At 38.7% G+C, this 19,809-nt stretch overlaps 1 protein-coding gene across 7 annotated transcripts in view; it reads left to right on the top strand.

Annotated features, from left to right (window-relative positions):
- Positions 1-17,620, top strand: part of LOC101744049 (fibrosin-1-like protein) — a 52,366-nt gene extending 34,746 nt beyond the window's left edge. For 2 of the 7 annotated variants that reach the window (XM_012695487.4, XM_012695485.4), the window contains 12 exons: positions 4,731-4,934; positions 9,164-9,223; positions 9,300-10,928; positions 11,007-11,155; positions 11,236-11,389; positions 12,386-12,600; positions 12,890-13,005; positions 13,712-13,902; positions 14,664-14,795; positions 15,116-15,175; positions 15,294-15,480; positions 15,863-17,620. In XM_012695487.4, coding sequence (XP_012550941.1) covers positions 4,731-4,934; positions 9,164-9,223; positions 9,300-10,928; positions 11,007-11,155; positions 11,236-11,389; positions 12,386-12,600; positions 12,890-13,005; positions 13,712-13,902; positions 14,664-14,795; positions 15,116-15,175; positions 15,294-15,480; positions 15,863-16,578 — 3,813 coding nt within the window. In that variant the 3' untranslated portion in view covers positions 16,579-17,620. The remainder of the gene's footprint in view (positions 1-4,730; positions 4,935-9,163; positions 9,224-9,299; positions 10,929-11,006; positions 11,156-11,235; positions 11,390-12,385; positions 12,601-12,889; positions 13,006-13,711; positions 13,903-14,663; positions 14,796-15,115; positions 15,176-15,293; positions 15,481-15,862) is intronic. The other 5 variants (XM_062669711.1, XM_012695488.4, XM_012695490.4 and 2 more) reach the window with 3 other exon arrangements.
- The last annotated feature ends 2,189 nt before the right edge of the window (positions 17,621-19,809 follow it).

Below are 19,809 nucleotides of genomic sequence, written 5' to 3'. Positions count from 1 at the left end.
AAATAAACTTATTCCGTATTTTGATATCATTTCTAAAGTTACAGCAGTCGTTAATTTAGATTTAGAACAGTGAGTTTATTTTGTTTTATTGACACTTGTTAGGCGTATAAGTACCTGCTTAATGTAATGAACAAGATTCAGAAGTTCATATAATTTACGCAACGTCCATGCAAATTCTATAAAACACATAATAAAATTGCTAACAGAGAAAGCAACGTAAATTATCAGTTTCCATTCAAAAGAATCACACAAAGTACACTGAAGAAATTTTATTCAAAAGATATGAAAAGCGGTAGAGCACTTGCAAACGGCTAGATAATGCCGGCAGATACTCGGCGTGCTCGTTGAAAATTTTATGTCGCTTCGCGCTGCATTCTCGACTGCACCTCTCCCCGTCTACACTGTGTAATTCGAGTTCCTCTCTAATGTTCTCACTATCACAATTACTTTGTGGTTTTAAGGCCTTGTAAGTTTTCAAAATGCTTATAAAAGGCATGGAAAAATCTAGTTTCAAATGTTCACTCAAACTTTGATTTGCTTTAGGAATTCAAAGCAATTTATAATACAACTTAAAGTAAAAGTAGAAACAGACTACATTACATTTAAAGTCTAGTCGTATCCTTACGGCTCTTGTATTGTAAATGTACAGCACATGCCGTGTGAGATTACTACGTCTGTAGAGAAATCCGGAGCGCGAGAGCATTCCTTTGTGTTGTTGACGCTGCCTCGTTTTTCCTGTCTCTAAGCTGCAAATAAAAGCTGTGAATTCAGCACGGGTGCTTCATTCTTTCACTGAAACTGACGCACTGAAACAAGAATTTTCATTTATCAATTATATCACGTGGCCAACTAATATCATTCAACTTATTAAGCTTTGAAGGCAGCAAAAAGTATACATAATGGAACAAATAAATTACACTAAATCAAATGCGTTACTATTGTCATCCAATTGATTAGAAGTATGTATTACTAAATATATTAACTGTGAAATTTCAAATAATCCAGTCAATTTCAAATTACAGAATTCAAACTGAAGAATTTGAAATTCCTGTGTTTATTTTCAAAATATACAACTAAATAAATGTAAAAAAACTATTTGACCATAAAAACACACACAATAGAAATAACAAATTATGTAAATGACCATTAAGCTGATAATTCGAACCGAACTGATTTTTCGTTTCTCCTAGTTTTACCGTAGGTATACATATCCTGTAAAGCTCAAAAACTGAAACAATACCGTTCCGCCCTAGGGTGGGTATGTTACTCATAAATGAATACTGTCAGAAACAACAGACTTAATAGCCACAAAATTTAAACGTCAGAATATAAAAGAAACAAAAATTCGATCCTACAACGCGGTTACCGCAAATTGAATGAAGCTCGAAATAAATTCTGCGGTCGTTGTCTGACTTCCAATATTTCCCATTCGTATATCACACCCCTCTTTGTCATTGCTCACGTTTTATTTGACCAGAAATATTTGAGTGTTCACGTTATTTTACGTCTTTTCTGATACAAGAAGTCGAACAAAATGTGTCTATGAAAAATACACGTTAAGACGTTGAGTGATAAAAGTAAATCTCACCTCGATTGCCATCCACAAGGGTCCGGTTTACTTCTCTCATTAGACTAAAGCCAAATCGTCGAACCCGAGGGGCGAGCGTCGTAAACCACGCACTCTTGTGTATCGTAAGTGTTAATTACTTTTGTCAGTCTGCTGCCGACTGGTTTACAAATCTCGCCGCAACATTACTACACTACTGAGTACTGTAATTTACATTGACTGACGCAATGCTGTTTGGATAATAAATTGTTATGCCTTAGAGCTTTCTTAACGGGCGGCTGAATCGATAAGTGTCGTTTTTATTGCACCATTAACGAGTGACGCCGAGGGGAGATGCGATTTCAATCTATATGACACAATTCAAAAGGATTGATTTTAATTGCGTTTTTAAATAACTCAGATTATATGCATAGTACTGTTTTAACAAACAGAGTGATTGAACGATCACATATTGCAATTGCTTTATTCAACACATTTGAATATTGCAGGCTTTTGCTCCATATAAGAAGAACTTCGTGTTATTTAAATGCAATTCATTCGACAGATAGTTTCGATAAACTTTATACTTAAAAAACTCTGTCGTTTTACCGCTGCCGAAAGAGGGGAAACGTGGAGGAAAATAAACAGCACAGTGATGTTACTCTCGAACGAATTTCCGGCTCACTGCCGCTCGGGACGTTTCAATTTTACAAAATATAAAGTTTGCCCTCTGGCACGTAACCATCGCTTGACTTCAATTTATGGAATTTATATTAATTTACCGTAAAATGGGTTCAACTGAAAATTACGATGGTTTGAATCAATGAATAAATGAATGGAATATTCAGTGTACAATCGAATCTTTCTATATGAGCATGGTTTATTTTTTATAGCGATATATTAAGAAATATTAAAAGGGATATAATAGAAAATTTGGCAAGTATCTATCTACGCAACTATAGCATTAGAAGAGAGTTCAAACTGTAATTAAAGCCTTTCTTGTTTTTATTTTAATTTTAATATAAATCTACGCATATAACTTACATCTAAAACACACGACTGAAATATAAACAATAACCGTTTGAACTTAACGAAGGAATCGGATAATAGAAGTAAAAACACGAGAACGGCAATAAATTAAACAATAAAGAACCAAAAGAAAATGTTTACAATAACGAAATTCATGAACAATCTCGTAAAAATTTGACTCGCTTTGATCCTGATTTTCCTCAGTTTACACAAAGAGATTCATATCGTTTTAATTTCCCTTCGGCATCATACCTTAATATTTTACGTGAGAGATCACAATTTCGAATGAGAATAACTTGGTCCTCGTTTCCCAAGCCTCTCGAAATCGCTTCAGTATTATCTATACGTGTATACATTTTTTTTATTTAGATAGACGCGCACCGAAGACAAGTCGAGATTTATCTCCGTTATCCGAGCCGCTTCACTGTTTCCCTCCGTACTAAGGGATGTTTTATAAGATTTTTTGTGCTTGCGAATAAATGACTTCGAATTAATATTTAGGTAAGGGATCGTTTTATTGCTTTTTTTTGTTATTCAACGTTTCTATAGATACAGTTAAAGTAAAGACAAGGATACGTACCACCGTCCTGCTTATTTCTGTCGTGAAGCAATTAAGCCTTGTGATTTAAAGAGAAGGATAGCTATTATACAATACCATTGATAATTGGACCTCATGTCTCAAGATGAGAGGCAGAAAATGTGTTGTTAAGTCTACGGGCTCCGGCAGATCCATGAGCTAGTTCACGTATCTAGGCAATAAAAAATACCCTTTCATGTAAATAGATTTATCATTAAACTGGTTTAAAAGAAAACAGTATTTAAAATAAATAAAAACTGAAAAAACACACCTCAATAGCCAGCCAAATTATAAATTAAAATACCTTTTTTATCTCGGCGACCCGGGTCAAGATATTACGCTGAACTAATAAAATTATTATATTGTCTTCGACCGTTGATACGTTTCAAATTAATCGAAAATATTGAAACTGGTGTAATTTACGTTGAAAGATTTCTTAACAGAGATAAAACTAAGTAATAAAAACATATTAAAAACATCTCATTTTTAAAGCTTAAATGACATCAGTATTGAAATAATAAGTTCAATGTAATATCGTAAAAGTTTGTAATTAATGTAATTTTTTCCCAATAGTTAACGCAGAGAGTCTTTATTAATAACAGTCGTAAACGAATGACTTACTGCCAATAAGTTATAAAAGGAACATAAATATAGACATCTAATATCCGTTTTACAGCATTACGCGAGTAGTAACGTTATTGCTTCGAATGAATATGCTGTTCAAATTCCTAGTATAAGTATAATTATGGGAAATAAACGTAATTTGCTTTAACCCGCGTATGATTAAAAACTAAACAATACGTTCGTCGAGTCTTATGAGTGAGTATTTTGTAATTTATAACTCAATTATTGGCTCGAATTCAGTTTATCTCGTTACACAATTAATTCCAACGTCGTAACAACAGTAAAATCGAAAGGCAATTACAAAATTAGCACAGAATAGTCTTTTAGCCTTTAAGAAGCTTCCATTCCTCTTTAAAATGCCTAGGAAAAATATCAGTATTTCATTTCAGTGAGCTTAACACGATAAGCGATGACGGATTGTTTGTTTTCTCTTGAATATTTTTTGTCCGCGATATTAGCTTCGGCTGGCATTTTACATGTGTGACAAGAAATGTTGAACGAGACGGTGTGATGGGCGGCGCGTGCGCGGAGCGAGGGGCGCGGGCCGCAGCGGGCGACGACCGCGGGCCGCGCCACTCTCGCCCCGGCCACTGGGCCAACCGTGTGTTTGTTGTCACTTTGCCTCCGTTACATATATTTTACGCGATTGTAATAAACGTATCTGTGTGAACACGTAAACAATTTTTTTTTTTAAACGTGTCGGATAATTACAACACGGATTACAGTGTCCAAGGATTGCAGTGTCAGTTTCTCTGGATTTTCACACAATTACTAGATTTGCGCAACAATAACAAACTTTTGTGTCGTCACCGCGAAGTGAAACTCAAAATGTTTCTCTGTCGTTAAAAAGTACTGATTATGTTTTGTTAATAAGTTGAAAGTGATTGAATGCGCATAAGATTTTTTTTGGTGGATTCAAGTAATTATAAAGTGACGAATTATTTAACTTTCTAGTTCAAAAAAGTTACCATAGTGAGGATTAAAGATTCTCCTAAGAGCAATGCGGAGGGTGGCACCAAAAAGGAAGGCAAGAAAAAAGTTAGCAAACAGAAAACTGAAAACATCGGTTCGGTGACAAAGAAAAACGAGAAGCCGGCCATCAAAATTGAGAAAGAGGAACCAAAACAATCTCCGCCTAAAGATGAACCACCAGCAAAGGTAGTACCCGAGTGCACCCTTGGCATAAAGGAAAATCTATTATTAATTCATAAAAACCAAAAGTTAAAAATGGTTGTACTACGATTAATCGTAATGTAAAACCATTATAACTATATTAAAACTTCTTTCACAATGAATACTCCAAACGTAAACTTAAAAAAAAAAACAAAGCTATCGTGTTAAATCTTATAGGGGGGAAAGATACATGTTCTTTTTTATTGTCATTGTTCGTATAATTCCAACAGACCAGCGGCGCGGCATCATGATCATAATTACACGTTACTACACAGTGCGGCTCAGCTGTTTGTTTGTTTTTTTGTTTGTTAATATTACCCGTCTATCGGTATGTAGGTTAACAAGTCTGCCTTATAGATTACGTAAAGAGAGGTTTATGATAATGCTGCCTTTGCCAATTTTCACAAGACATTAAAGAATTTAAGCATGCGTATTTCCAAAATCATATTTGTGCATTACGTAATAAAATACATATTTAAAGTGATTTATTATGATTGTATAATAACATAATTGCATACAAAATGAAATCAGCGAGAGCATAATATAATGATGTTATCAAGTCAGAGTACCAAGTATGCAAAACATTGACACAGTGTCAATAGGTTATACGTATTCCAATACAGCTCCAATTAAACAAATACGCAAGATCATTATCCATTAATCATTAAGAATGGTGCGTATTTGATTTATAATACATAATTTAAAATTAATAAATTCATATAAAACTAGATGTAATAAAACTATTCCATTAAAAAGTAATATATCTAGATATAAAGATGTAAATTTCAATTATATAAATACACATTGTACATTAATTTACTTAATTATGATGAATCTTAAGTTGTTCATTAATTTATTACAAAAGCGGGAAGCCCACTGGGTGAGGTCAAATACATAATTCGATATCCGATTTTAATTTATTACGATAGAACCAGTTTTTGTCTCTTAATTATAAATTTAATGGTATTAAATTGACCGCTTCGTTAATCCGCATAATCATTAGTTAGCCCAATTAAGTTATTAAATGCCATGTCGAACAAATTGTCAGTCACAATATACATAATTAGGCTTAAGTACTATCTATGCTATTCTAGATACAATATTAACGTTGAAAAAGCTGTCTGCGTTCAGTTGGTGCTCCATTTTTCCATATAGGTATATTAGTGTAATACAATAACCAAATAACCAGACAAATTAAGATGTACTTAAACTTTGATATTCAAGGCATTTTTTTTGCAAAAATAGTTAGAAAACTGGTTTTGTTTAATAAGTGGTTTTTTTTTTCTCGAAATGTATTTCTGAATTGAACTCAAGTATAATATACACATTAGTAATCTTAGCACATCGTTCTGCGTGATGACTCTTGCGCCACGCACGAAACGCCTGCGACCGAATTTAGTATGCAGTATTAAATTGAGGTCATGAACAGACGTCTCTCAGATAAATACTCATAGATAAATCAACACATATCCTCGTCGTATAATCGTAACTGCAAATCAATAATGAAATAAATTGAAACGTATTAAAATTCAGTTAAGTTTGAAACCATTCTTTGAAATCCTTTCATTTGCACGCTAAACGAAACTTAATTTTGTGACAAGAACACAGTGGTCTTACATCAATATATGTTTTCTAAAAAAAAATGTCTCTTGCTATAATATGTCTCCTAACCCCATTGTAAACATATGTATGTTATAGAGAAATACATGGCATTAAAGAAGTTACAGCAAAACACAAGTAACTAAACCACTCACACATTTATCTTCAATAAAATTCCGCAGTCCACATCGCCGAACCCCTGTATGAACTTTAGCCTAACTTGAAATTCTCTTTGAATTTTAAGTCCCATCCTATTAAAAGTTTGCGAAAGTATTAGAATTTCGAATGAGGGGCGAAAAGCTATCACGCCATTTTTTCCGGCTCCCCCTTCCGCAATATGGGTGTTGAGGAGGGAAGGCGGCCCCGGCGAATCACGAGATTATGCTTCGCTATCTGTTTTGAATTCGAAATTGGTACATAATTAATTCGGAGAATTTAAGATTATTCCCATTAAAAGTTAGCCCCAAGATATAACAATTATTATTATTATTATATTGAACATATTGTATTACATAAATTACATAATTAAATGTTTACGTAATATTTATTTGAAATAAATAATTTCCGGATTAAAAGCATCTCATTAAAAATACATTAAAAACAATTATCTTTTCATATTATGTATTCGTAGGAAGGTCTTGTAGTTTTATTTTGACAACGTTGAATAATGCGCTCATTTATTTTTATAGCAGACTTAAAAATAGAGCCGCGTGTGTTTCGCCTCCGAGGTGGGTTCAGCTAGTCTATTATTATTTGCCGATACCACATCATTCATCGCGTTAATCACTCAAAAATATAGTCTTTTCGTGTTAAATTATTGAACGTATGCCAACTCTTACTAGATTCGTAGTTAACAGAATAATTTAACACAATTCTCGACACGGAGTACAGTAATTTGTAAATATGTTATGATCGCTATTCACTCTAGAGCCAGCTTTAATAAACGTGTAAATTCGAAAGTAAAACAATACTATGAGGATTTGCGGCATCTTTGGATCTTATTGCGGAGACCAGACGCGGTGCCATCGTGAGCTGGCTGCCGGTTGGCACGCGCGACCTATACCTACTTGATTTATCACTCCATTGTTGCGGAGCGACGACCCACCCCCACCGGATAAGGCTAAACATTCAATTGCCGGAACGCTCCCAAAGCGATTTGTTCCCTTATACTCGATCGATTGACTATTTCTTCCTGACACTTCGCCTTTTAAGTGGATACTAATTCGAATTATTTTATTATAAAATGATGTGCGCAACACAGCTCTAGGAACATCTTTTCACAAATAATTGTAATGAAGAAAAAAGGTTATCTGCAAATAAATTAATTTTATTGATAAACAGCACAGTTCTTTTAATTTACTTGGCATTTGACATTCAGATATTTTACCTCTAATATGCTGATAAACCCGTGTTTATTTTTATTAAATGATATACTCGTAATTGTCATCGAATTTAATAAAAGTAATTGATAAACTGTATCGCATTTTAAAGTTCATATTTGAAACGGAAGTTTTTAAAAGTCTATCGCCATAAAAGTTGTGGGCTGTTTCACTACTTATTATAATGCAGCTTTATCGTAGTTTACTCTCGGGAGCTCATAAATATCTTTCAATAACTCGATGATAAATAACTTCCTATTCATTTTTTAAATACTCCACAGTTTACTTAGACTTACGCCATGAACTTATGTGAAAATAGGTGATGAAAAACATAAACCCAACTCCGAATGGAACCACGTCATAATTACAGGATTAGACCAAGCGGTAACTTTTAAATCACTAACATTAAATAATCGCCTACCATATACTTTTAATAATAGCTGTGAAATATAATATCATTAAAGATAACATGAAGTATTTATATGTTCGACTATACGTTTTAGGCCTCTTATCATTCATGAACTTAGTTTTCATTCATAGACAAACGAACATAAAAACCCTCCTAATTATAAGTGATCTCACCCTCGCTCATAGGCAGTAGCAATGCCAGACAGACATACAGCATCAACCTGCGACGTACCAATATTAACCAACGTTTTAATAACTCTAAGTAAATGTAATAAAGATATTGAATGCATCACTCGAAGATCCGGTCTCCAGTTTTAAACATACGTTTTACTTCTAGATCACGTAGTACCTACTCAAAGAAATGTAAAAAAGAATCGCGTCCTGTTAATTTTGAAACAACATTACCGTGTAACTCTCATATTGTTCTGGTTTTGCCTCATTATCATTTGCCTATTATTTGTGAGATGTGATTGCATCTTGAATACAAAAAAACTCGTAGGCGGTCTTTGTGTTCGAAATTGAACAATAGATAGAGACATGCATACTCTGAATACTAACGAAGTGCATAATACAAACGTGCTGACGTGAATATTTAGAAATTTGAGACATACGATCATGTTTGAAGCGAAGTTGATTCGGTGTTTTTTACTAAAATGGACTATGATACTGCTGCTCCCAACTTTTATAAAGAAGGCCAAAGGTGCAAGCCTGGCTCGCCGGTAGCCAAACTCTTTATTATTATTAATATCTTCTAATATTTTTACTTTACAATTGTTGAACCTTAAAAAATACATCATTTTTTCACAATGTTTTTTCAAATTGTTACAGGCCAGTCCAGAAAATAGTCGAAACGCTTCACCGAGATATCATGACGTTTCCATGGATGATGTTAGTAGTTTTTTATATTGTTTTAACTTTTTAATTCTCGAAGTCTTTGATGTATAAAATATTTTATATTTTACAGGCATCCGATGCGGGCTCTCTATTACGTGTGGCTGGTACAAATCCTGTAAGTGCAGGTGCAGGCGGCGGTTGTGGCGCTGGGAAAAATGAGCTAGTTGCAAGAGGTGGAAGCGGTGGTGCGCTGGCTCTGTCCCGAGCACCTGTCGGGGGCAGTGCTAGCCCGGCGCCGGCACCGCTGCCGCAACCTGCCCCATCTCCCGCACCTGCCGCGCTGCCTCCACCGGCCTTACCGCCGCCGCCTTTCAGGGCAGATACACCTCATAGGCCTAACGGGGCGCATATTCCGACACTCGATGGACATGCCGCAACTCAAATCCCTGCGAGACCAGTAGGAGCCGCCGGTCCCGATACACCAGAGCGTCCAGCCAGCAATAATAACAAACTACAACCATGTGCTCGCACATCCACGGACAGCCCGACGCCTGCACCGCCCGCGCCACCAGCGCCGTCGCCGCTCTTCCCGTCGCATACAGCCTACCAGTCGCAGTCACATGCGGCTGCAGCACTGCCAGACTATCGACACACAAACCACGAGACGCGGACAGATTCTCAAGACTCGCAAGCTCAAGCACCTCTTGATCTTCAAGCGCATCACGCGCCACGTCCTCCTCATATTGCATCGATTGCAACACAACCTTCTCATCCTAATTTGTCGAGCCGTATTCCACATTCACAGCCTTATCCAGTTATACCAGGTCACGAAGTTCGCAACCCTCCCACTGGAGCACAGACCAATACCCCTGTTCCTACCTCTTATCCGAATCGCATCAGCGGCGTATCGCAGAGCGTAACGCCACTTTCGATGACAACAACTAATACAAACAATTGTCTTCCGAGTCAAACTCTACCCACGCGACCTGCGTCTCCGGCAACCCCCCATTCTCGTCCTTATCACGTCCCGTCTATTGGGTCTAGTCATGTAAGCTCCAGTTTGAGTTCCAGTATTCATTCAATGCCGTATCAGAATCAACCGAGCTTACAGAAACATTCCGTTCAACCAGTATTTGCGAGTCGGCCGTCTCATCTCGCTCCTTTCAGTGTTGCAAATCACATATCGTCTAGTAATGTTCAACAACCAGTGTCGAACCTAACGACTGCCACACACATGAGCCATCCCATTAATAGTCATTCCATCACAAATCATATTCCTGTAAGCAACACTGGCTTACTTCCTACGTCTACCCCGAGCCATAGCATGGCCCAACCGATGTCTATAACGCCGACGTCTAGTTCGATTCCAAACTACTCTAGTCTTAGGCATCATGGATTAAGTCTCCCTCAACATATTTCTCCTATCATACCTACGTCTGCTCCAATAGCAATGAACCACATCGATTCTTTATCAACGACCAGTACATCACACCCTGTTGTAACACCCGTCACCACCACTAGTGGTCATTTACCTCTTCCGGTCATAGATTCTAGGCAGGCTCCTATACCCTCTACTGAATTACCGTCGCGCTCTGAGAGTGCTTCAATTAGTTCCTCTATTCCAATGAATGGGTACCCACCACCAGCGATTTATTCGGGTGGTACATATCCACCCCTGTATGCGCCTTACGCTACATCCTTACAACACAGTCCATATCTACCACCGACGGCGGCGTCTCCCAGGAATTCTGCAGATACAGTGAGTCCCATTTCATTACAATGAAATGTTTTACCACATAATTTAGTAGGCAAACTAACTCCCACTTGTCGGTTACAGAGAACAAATTTGTCGGCGTCACCATTGGTAGCACCTAAAACACCAAAAGGCGTAAGACCGCACACGCCGGGCTCTACGGGGGCAGCAGGCGCATCACATTCATATTCACCGCGCGGAATCAGTCCAACGCGGGAACGTGAGAGTTATAGGTGTGTAAAGGAATTATATTACTTTAGTATAAGTTGTAATTACGGAACAATAATAAACAATACTTTTTTTAATCGGACAGCAACATCAGTAGTTTATCACGCAGCACACCAGCGTCAGTCGCCTGTTCAGTGTCTGCGCCTTCCCTGGTTCCACCGCTGGTCGCGCCGCTCGCCGCTCCGCTCGCCGCCCCGCTCGCCGCTCCGCTTGCGGCACCACTCGCCGCCCCGCTCCCGGTAAAATAGTTTTATTAACCAGTAATATTTGTCCTTATTTTTATTGCCCGGGCAGGCAGACGAGCATACGGCCCACCTGATGGCAAGTGGTTACCGTTGCTCATGGACGTCAGCAATGCCAGGGGCAGAGCCAAGCCGCTACCTACCGCTGCCTTTTCTGACTAATAAATATTTACTAAAGGGCAGGCAAACCTTATGTTATTAGCTATCTCAAGAAATTTTCCTTAACAATTAAGGAGTTTTCATATTTGCTCTATGAGTCCAGATAAATTAACGGCTTACCTGTTTGTTAAGGATTTACTAGAGTCTATAAATATCACACCATGAATATGAAACATGAGGCCGTAGTCTCAATTTTATTAAATAATAGCTGTTGCATCCTTCAAACCAGAATATATGGTACTTTGTGTTAAAAACTGGCAAGATGATGGACCTGTGCAGGGACACAATACGTCGCAATCTTATATATTATAAATTTATATTATAAATCTTGCATGTGTGTGCGAACACGGGCTAGGTGATCGTAGTTCTACCAGGGATGGTATTGCTCTTATAACTAACTCGATATGAATACGCACGTGAAAATTGACGTCACTATTCAACATAGTTCAATCTGGCTAGTGTTAACTAAGTGTTTTATAATTTCCTTATTTATATCTTTAGGGTTAGCTTTTTCTGAGAATAAAAATATTGACTAAACACTGGGATTTCCGAACGGATATGATAGGACGGCAAACACTTCAGTTTGTGTCTATATTTGTTACTACAAAATTGTTGGATAGCGATTCTGTTTATTTGTCTATCCATTTATTCACTTCAAAATACTTTTTCTTATGGATTCACGTTATTGGATATATTTTACTATATTATTTCTAATTACTTCACAAAATAAACCACAACATTTTTTGTTTTATTTTATTTAGGCATTATAATGTTGACCTATAGACAATTTTGCTGATCACTAGTCTAACCTATGCTCAATCGTATACGTTCCAGGGTCCCTTACCGTCTGCCTTGGGAGCATCTTTGGTCGGTCCGATGGGAGGTCCGCTGTCGAACCCACTAGCGGGCGGTCTGGGCGCCCCGCTGGCGACGCCCACCCCCACGCCTGCTGCGCCCGCCGCTCCGCACCTCACGCACTCGTTGGCGCCCGTGCCCACTGTGCCTAGCATCAGCTCTAGCGCCAAACCACCGGCCCACTGGGGTGTCACGTAAGTACCAATCGAAGTCCATGTACATTTAACACTATTATTATTAATCAGTGTCATTTTCTGTTGATTCGAACACATAAATTAACAATTTTTTTTTAAGAATTTCAACCTAAAGTATACTTAATAATAGACCTTTCTAGATATTGTTTTCACATATAAATTTTCCACTAGTCGTATCATTAATAAAGGGGAAAATAGGCCTTATAGAAAAAGAGCTAATTTACTATGACATAGTTTTGAATGAACTTGTTTTGTTGAATGCTTATTTACCAATAATTGTACATTCCAGCAGGGCAACCGGCGCCGATCGTGGTCCAGGCTTCGCGAGCGCTCCTGCTTTATTCGGCGCACCACTTCCGACGCCCAATCCTAACCCTTTCTCAGCAGAGTCACTATTTCAATCGAGTTCGTATATTTTTGTCAAAATCTATTCTCTAAAATGCGTAACGAGCTTGTCGCCTTTTTGGTTCCCAGTGTTTACCAGACTCCACGCTGCTCACGGCGCGCTATGGTCGCTATCTATGTTGACACACGAGGTTGAAGTCTGAAATTGTATTATAGTACCTAACAGCTAATTTTACACGGTAGAATTATTCAGGACAGTGGTACTGATAGTGATCTGCCACCAATTGTCTGTCTATAACTGACGGCTGATTTATACAAGGACTTCTTTGTCGAACAAGCTGACAATATGGCATGCGAGAACATGATGCTTAGTGTTATTAAGGTTTTATAAATTACTAGCCGTACTCGCCCGCTTCGCTGGGTATTTAAAATTAACATTATTATTTATTGTCATTATTATTAGGAAGTCCAACACTCATATAAATGTTAGCCTATCCATTAAGTGCATGTATTTTCTACATGGAAGTTTCAAATAATCGGATGCATGGTTCAGTAGTTATAACGGAACATCCGTAAAAACCACTGTAGACTTATATATTAGTATAGAAGATACATTTTACATCATTTGAGCTGTGTGTTATTTATTCATGTTGATTTGTATCAAGAAGACCGAAATATTTTAGATTCTTGAAGAAATACTTTCGTATTCGACCGCCCTTAAGTTAGCCGTACGAGACATAAAAGTTAGTGTGTCGGACATTGTTAGGTCCCGGTGCAGACCTGCTGCGTCGCGAGCTCGACAGTCGGTTCCTGGCGGTGGCGGGCGCGGTGGGCGCGCGCACTGAGCTGCACCACCACCAGCACCAGCACCAGCACACGCACGTGCACCAGCACGCCGCGCACCACGCGCCGCACCCGCCGCACCACCCGCAGCTCCTCGTGCCGCACGCGCCTCTCGTTAGTACAACCATACATACTATACTACAGATTACCAGTGGGCCAATATTGCCTGAAAGGTTTCTCTAGGCAAAATTACTGTCTATATAGCATTAGATTAGAAATCGTGAAAATATATCACAGTATAGTTGTTAAGCCAATTGTCATTTGTACATAATAATATCATAAAATGTCTAATAATTATGACTTTAGGGTCCTAATCTTTAGCTTGTTTCTTCAAATGCTACTCTGGAATAGCTAATTAAAATTTTTAGTATCAAACCATTAGCCGAAACGATCAAGGCACGCTTACTAAAGTCTTTCAATTAAAACGACTACATAATATACAAAGCTACGTTGTAGTTTATAAATCAAATATCGATATTTATGACTTCATAAGATTATAAGTTAAGGACATTCGTAATACATCTAGTTGAAGTTATACTTCTTTAGACGCGCTATGAAAAATTGATGAGAGTGAAATTTTATGATGCGCACCGTGACACAAAATTATCAGAAATGAAGTTAGTTGCCCACTAAATCGCTCATTACGATACGATCGACGTAACTTGGCGAGTCTGAATATAGCCGCAGGTGAACTTTCGCGCATGTACACTCGTAAAAAAATGTGTTATTAGCATTCATTTTTTAACGTTAAATATTAATTATTTGATATTTAAAAAAAAAAAATTTTTTAATAAGAATAAAGTATAACTTCTTACGCGCGTACATAATAACTACACGCACCCTTTTTTTTACGATGAATTTGTTTTAAATTACAGTTCAAAGACGTCGGAAAAATGTCTTCACTATACCGCACCGGTCTTGGACTTGGCTATCCATATTCATCGAGTTTGTTACATCCTGCACCGCCTTACGTGCCGCCGGCCCCTCTCACTTCCTACACACCTAAGGTAAGAAAAATAAAAAACTTCATCACATTTCAAAATTAAATCATCAAATTACAACTTTTACTTCAATTGTAATTCTGTGTTTAACCTTCATGAATCATGAACGTTTTTCATAGTACATAAGTAGTTCGACTTTTAAAATTAAAAACTAGTTTATTATTTTGCTTATCCTAATTTCACAATCTTGTATTATATTGAATATACATATACATTCTTCTTTCCATAATCGGACTCCACTAGTTTTAGGTAGCTTTTATATGTAACGCTTGTTTCAAATTTTATGTTGCTGTCACCATTAACCCTGCATCACATCATGTTAACAGCCCGTAGTGTCCGCCGCAACAGACTCCGCCTCTAAACCGACACCGCGCCCCGTCCTCGCGGTACGTCACTTTCCTCGCACAAACACTTCTTGCATGCTCTTTTCTATGTATTATATATGATATTGTATTTTTTTGTTCTATGAATAATAAGGCTAATAACTGATATTATGACCCGCAGAAAACTGGAAAATGGAACGCGATGCATGTAAGAATCGCATGGGAGATATACAACCATCAGCAGAAGGAGAAGGCTGGTGCAGGCGGAGATAATAAAGATAAGCTCAGATCGCTACCGCCGCCTCCCGCCCCGTATCGGTCACCGTATGAGCTGCCCTCTCCGTATTTGCCACATCATCCGCACCTTGGTAACTAACTATTGATTATTAAACAGTTTTGAAATTGCTATCCTGTTTAGTTTGGTTTTTACTGGTGGTAGGACCTCTTGTGAGTCCACACGGGTAGGTACCACCACCCCGCCTATTTCTGCCGTGAAGTAGTAATGCGTTTCGGTTTGAAGGGTGGGGCAGCCGTTGTAACTATACTAAGACTTTAGAACTTATATCACAAGGTGGGTGGCGCATTTACGTTGTAGATGTCTATGGACTCCAGTAACCACTTAACAATCAGGTGGGCTGTGGGCCCGTACACCCATCTAAGCAATAAAAAAAAGAAAATTTTCGGTTTTTCAATTCATTTAGTTACATTTTAAATAAAGGTTTATTAAAGTTTTTTTCTTGAATATTGCAGGAATGTCTCCGTTCAGTCGTTACGGTCCGGGGCCATATCCACCGACGGCACCTGGTTTCGGTCTATCTGCCTATGGCCGAGAGCTGGCACTGTCGTCATCCTTACATGGCGTACATCACGCGCCGCCTCTGGGAGCGCTGCACGATGCGTGGCGAGCCCGACCGCCGCCGGTGTCCGCCACCGCCGCCGCTGAAGCACGACGAGATCACGAGGAACGAGAACGAGCCCGACGCGAGCGGGAAGAACGAGAGCGACGCGACCGAGACGAACGAGAGCGACGGAAAGCTCGAGAACAACGAGAGCAACGTGACAGAGAACTGGAGAGAGTGAGGACGCGATCTCCACTTCGCAACGGTACACTCGAGACTCTTAAAGAAGAACGCAAGGAGCCTCCTCGGCATTCAAGCGGCCCCCTACCCGGATACCCACCGCCTCACTGGGACCCGTATCGCGGATTTGACCCGCTCCAACATATGCGGTTCGCGCCACTCGTCGAAGCTGCTATTCGAGCGGAAGAAGATCGCGCTAAGATGTTGAGTGCGTATGCTCACCACCAGCAAATGAAAGCGAGTCCGCTTTTACATCGAGCGCTGCCTCCGGGCGCGCAACTGGGTCCCCTGGGCGGGCACGGGTCGCTGGCACCGTTGGCCCCCCTCGCGCCGCCCCTAGCCCCTCTGGCGCCACTCGACCTGCTCAAGAAGGAGGAGCCGCGATGATAGTGTCTCCGCTCTGTACATAGGATAGCGTAATCGACGTTTCGAAGGACGACTTGTTCGTTATCGATACACGTGCTCGTCCGGAGTAGAGAATGATTGAGAGCGAGGACTGTGGTCGACAGAGGGCGACGCAGGCGAGGCTGCTCTCGACTTGTGCAATATAGGAGGCGAACACTGGCCGCGCGCCTGCATGTACACAGCTGCTTGTTTATTTACGTGAAAATATCTATCGAGTTGTTATCGTGACCATTATTAGTTAATTATACATAAAATCGCTGATTACGTGAATGAGAATAGGATTATCGAAACACCTATCGATATAATTATACATATTTATATATACCTATAAATAAAATGTAAATATTAGGCTGTAAATTAGTGTTAAAATATAGAATTGGTTTATTTAATGTCATACAAAGGAAAATCCCATAAATTATTATTGTACCGGGAGTTCAGTTTCACTTCCGTTAAAAATCTCAATGGTTTTTCGATTGTACCAGTGTATTTTTATTTATTTATTCTATTAACAATCCTAGAGATTGATGAAGTAGAACAATTTCAGTTATTTAGCGAATGATATAATTGTTTTATTGCATTTAAACATATGTGATATTATTACATAATACTGTGAAATACATTTTGTCTGACATCAATGTAGTGTCATTACCAGGTATTTAGATCCAGTGGTAATTGAGGTAACGTTCAAATTTAATACATTTCAAATATATATAGTAAAAACTCATTTGTCAACCACATTAACTAAACAGTGAACTAATTAATTAATTGTATTTGATTTTTGTCTTTGTACCAACAATGTTTGTGAATGTAACGTGCCACATAACAATATCAGATCGCAGGGCACTTGTCAGACAAAATTAAACTCAGCAAGTTTTAAGGCACATAAAACGGATTGCGTTCCAGTTTCAGAAAAAAATCGCAAATTGAATGTAGTTTATACAAAACTATACCGTATACTAAAAGTAATTGAAAGCTTGGTGCGATTCGGAAAATACCATTAAAACTTTTGATTTTTATACCAAAAGCTTATTTCTATACCCATTCCTTTTATCCTGTTACTTCATCAAAAAAATACAACACAATCTTCTGTGACCACCAAAAAATTGTGTACGAAATGGAATTCCAAATTAGAATACTTACGAAGTTATTTTATTCCAAAACTACTCCACATACGCCAAATTCCAAGTAATCTTTATTGGAAAAAAAATTCCTAAGAATTTTTTGACTAAAGTTTTTTTTATAAATGAGGTATATAATGGTGGCCCAGAGACCTTTCCAGTTTCATATGGGGAGGCTTAAGACAGTTTTATTACTTTACAAGCGTCAATCTTGCCAAATATGAACTGTTGATAGTTAAATAAATTAAAAAAACTTAAGAGCATTCCATATTGTAAAATTAATGAATAATACACACATTCGATTACTCAAAAAATATTTCTTCCTTGACGTACGTATGTGAGAGCCAACATTGTGTAACGTTTCATACAATACATATTACTTTAAAACATTTACATTACGCCACTTATTCACCGCCAATCTTCTCCTGGTAAATTGTTTAGAATCGAAATTATAAAAAATAAAAACCGGTATACATTAGAAGGAATGGCAAAGGGAATTTGGAAGTATACGACATAGGGAAGATCTTCCACCGAGCGGGTGATATTATTGCTCGGTAGATCGACGGTCCGATTTTTTTTTTATTGCCCTTGTAGGCAGACGAGTACACGGCCCACCTGATGGTGAGTGGTTACCGTCGCCCATGGACTTCAGCAATGCCAGGAGCAGAGTCAATCCGCTGTCTACCAATTTGTTGTTCGGAACTTGTTTCTTTATGCAAACGTATCTTGAAAATGCTGAAAGCAAGATTCGGGCATCTGTCAAATGTCTTAGGAATGTTGTTTTTTTTTTTTATGATTGAAGGATTACTGTTGGCCCGGAGGCCTTTCCAGTTTCACCAGGACAGGTGGGCGAGCAAAGGCTCAGCCAGGACGGGTGGGATTTGCTAACAGCTACCCGAGCGCCTCCGAAGGAGACCTAACAGCTCAAGAGTAGCTGCTTCGCGAATGAATCTACTACCGGATCGGAACCGCGACCCGCTGAGAAGATCCGGCGAGAAACTCAGCGAGCTGATTCATGGGTTAGGTTGCGCGGCGAACTCTTTGTCGAGTTCGACGAGTACGGTTACAGGGGTCCCTAAGCCTACTCCTAGTGTTAGAGCTGAAGGCGTCTAATGCAAAGGTTATTGGATCTGATGGATCCGTAAGGACGTGTCTAGGGCGTCGACGGTGACTGGCTCCTGCGTGATCAGGATTCGGGGAGGTATGTTGTATGATGGCTACCCGCCAAAGGAATATCCTCCATCGAACAGATGTCGTTTTCGCGTAGGCCGACGAACGGAATGCATTTTTTGATATGGAAAGGATTGCGGTTGCTCCGGATGCTTTGCCGCTTAGCTAGAACGGATGTGTGAACTCTAGAGCATAGTCGGGCAGGGTTTGTTAACAGCTGTCCGAAGACTAACAAGCTCAAAGCCAGCAGTTTGGGATCTACCATCGGATCCAATTCGCACCAACAGGGAAATTCTAGCAAAAAAACTGCGAGCCGATACTAGAGACTAGTGTTACGTCGAACTCTTCAGCGAGCTCGATGACCTGAGATTTTCAAGCTGCTATTGTTAGTACTATTAGCGTCCAACAAACAGCACAGAGTGTAGCGAAAAGATTCACAAAGATTATCCGAATGCTACGGTTCAGTACTTGTACATATATGCAAACTTATAAATTTCGTTAGTGAATCAGGTTTTTACAAAATTTATTCTATTCTATGATAAATAAAACTACATTAACAAGCCAACTAAAATAAAGTTAATATTTTAGTTTACGGTACATAATTACCCAAGTCATAATATTAGGCCAAGGTAATAAAAATATGGAATGGTCAGGAGCCACCTGGCGTTAAGTGGTTACCGAAGGGCGGATGCCATAGATGACAACAACGTCAATGCCGCCACCCACATTGAAAAATGAATTCTAAATCTCAGTTTTTACAGTATATTATTTATTATAAATTCTTAATTTTAATTTTTTTAAAAACCACCCTTCCAACCGAACCGCTTTACTGATTCACGGCAGAATTAGCGGGATGAAGGTACCTACCCGTGCAGACTCAGAAGACGTCCTACCACCAATAAAATAAAAACTTCAAACACTTCTC

The sequence above is a fragment of the Bombyx mori genome, chromosome 8, assembly GCF_030269925.1.
Source record: "Bombyx mori chromosome 8, ASM3026992v2".
Classification (NCBI taxonomy): Eukaryota; Metazoa; Arthropoda; class Insecta; order Lepidoptera; family Bombycidae; genus Bombyx; species Bombyx mori.
Note: the sequence above shows the minus strand (reverse complement) of the source record. Positions and strands in the feature narration are given on the sequence as shown.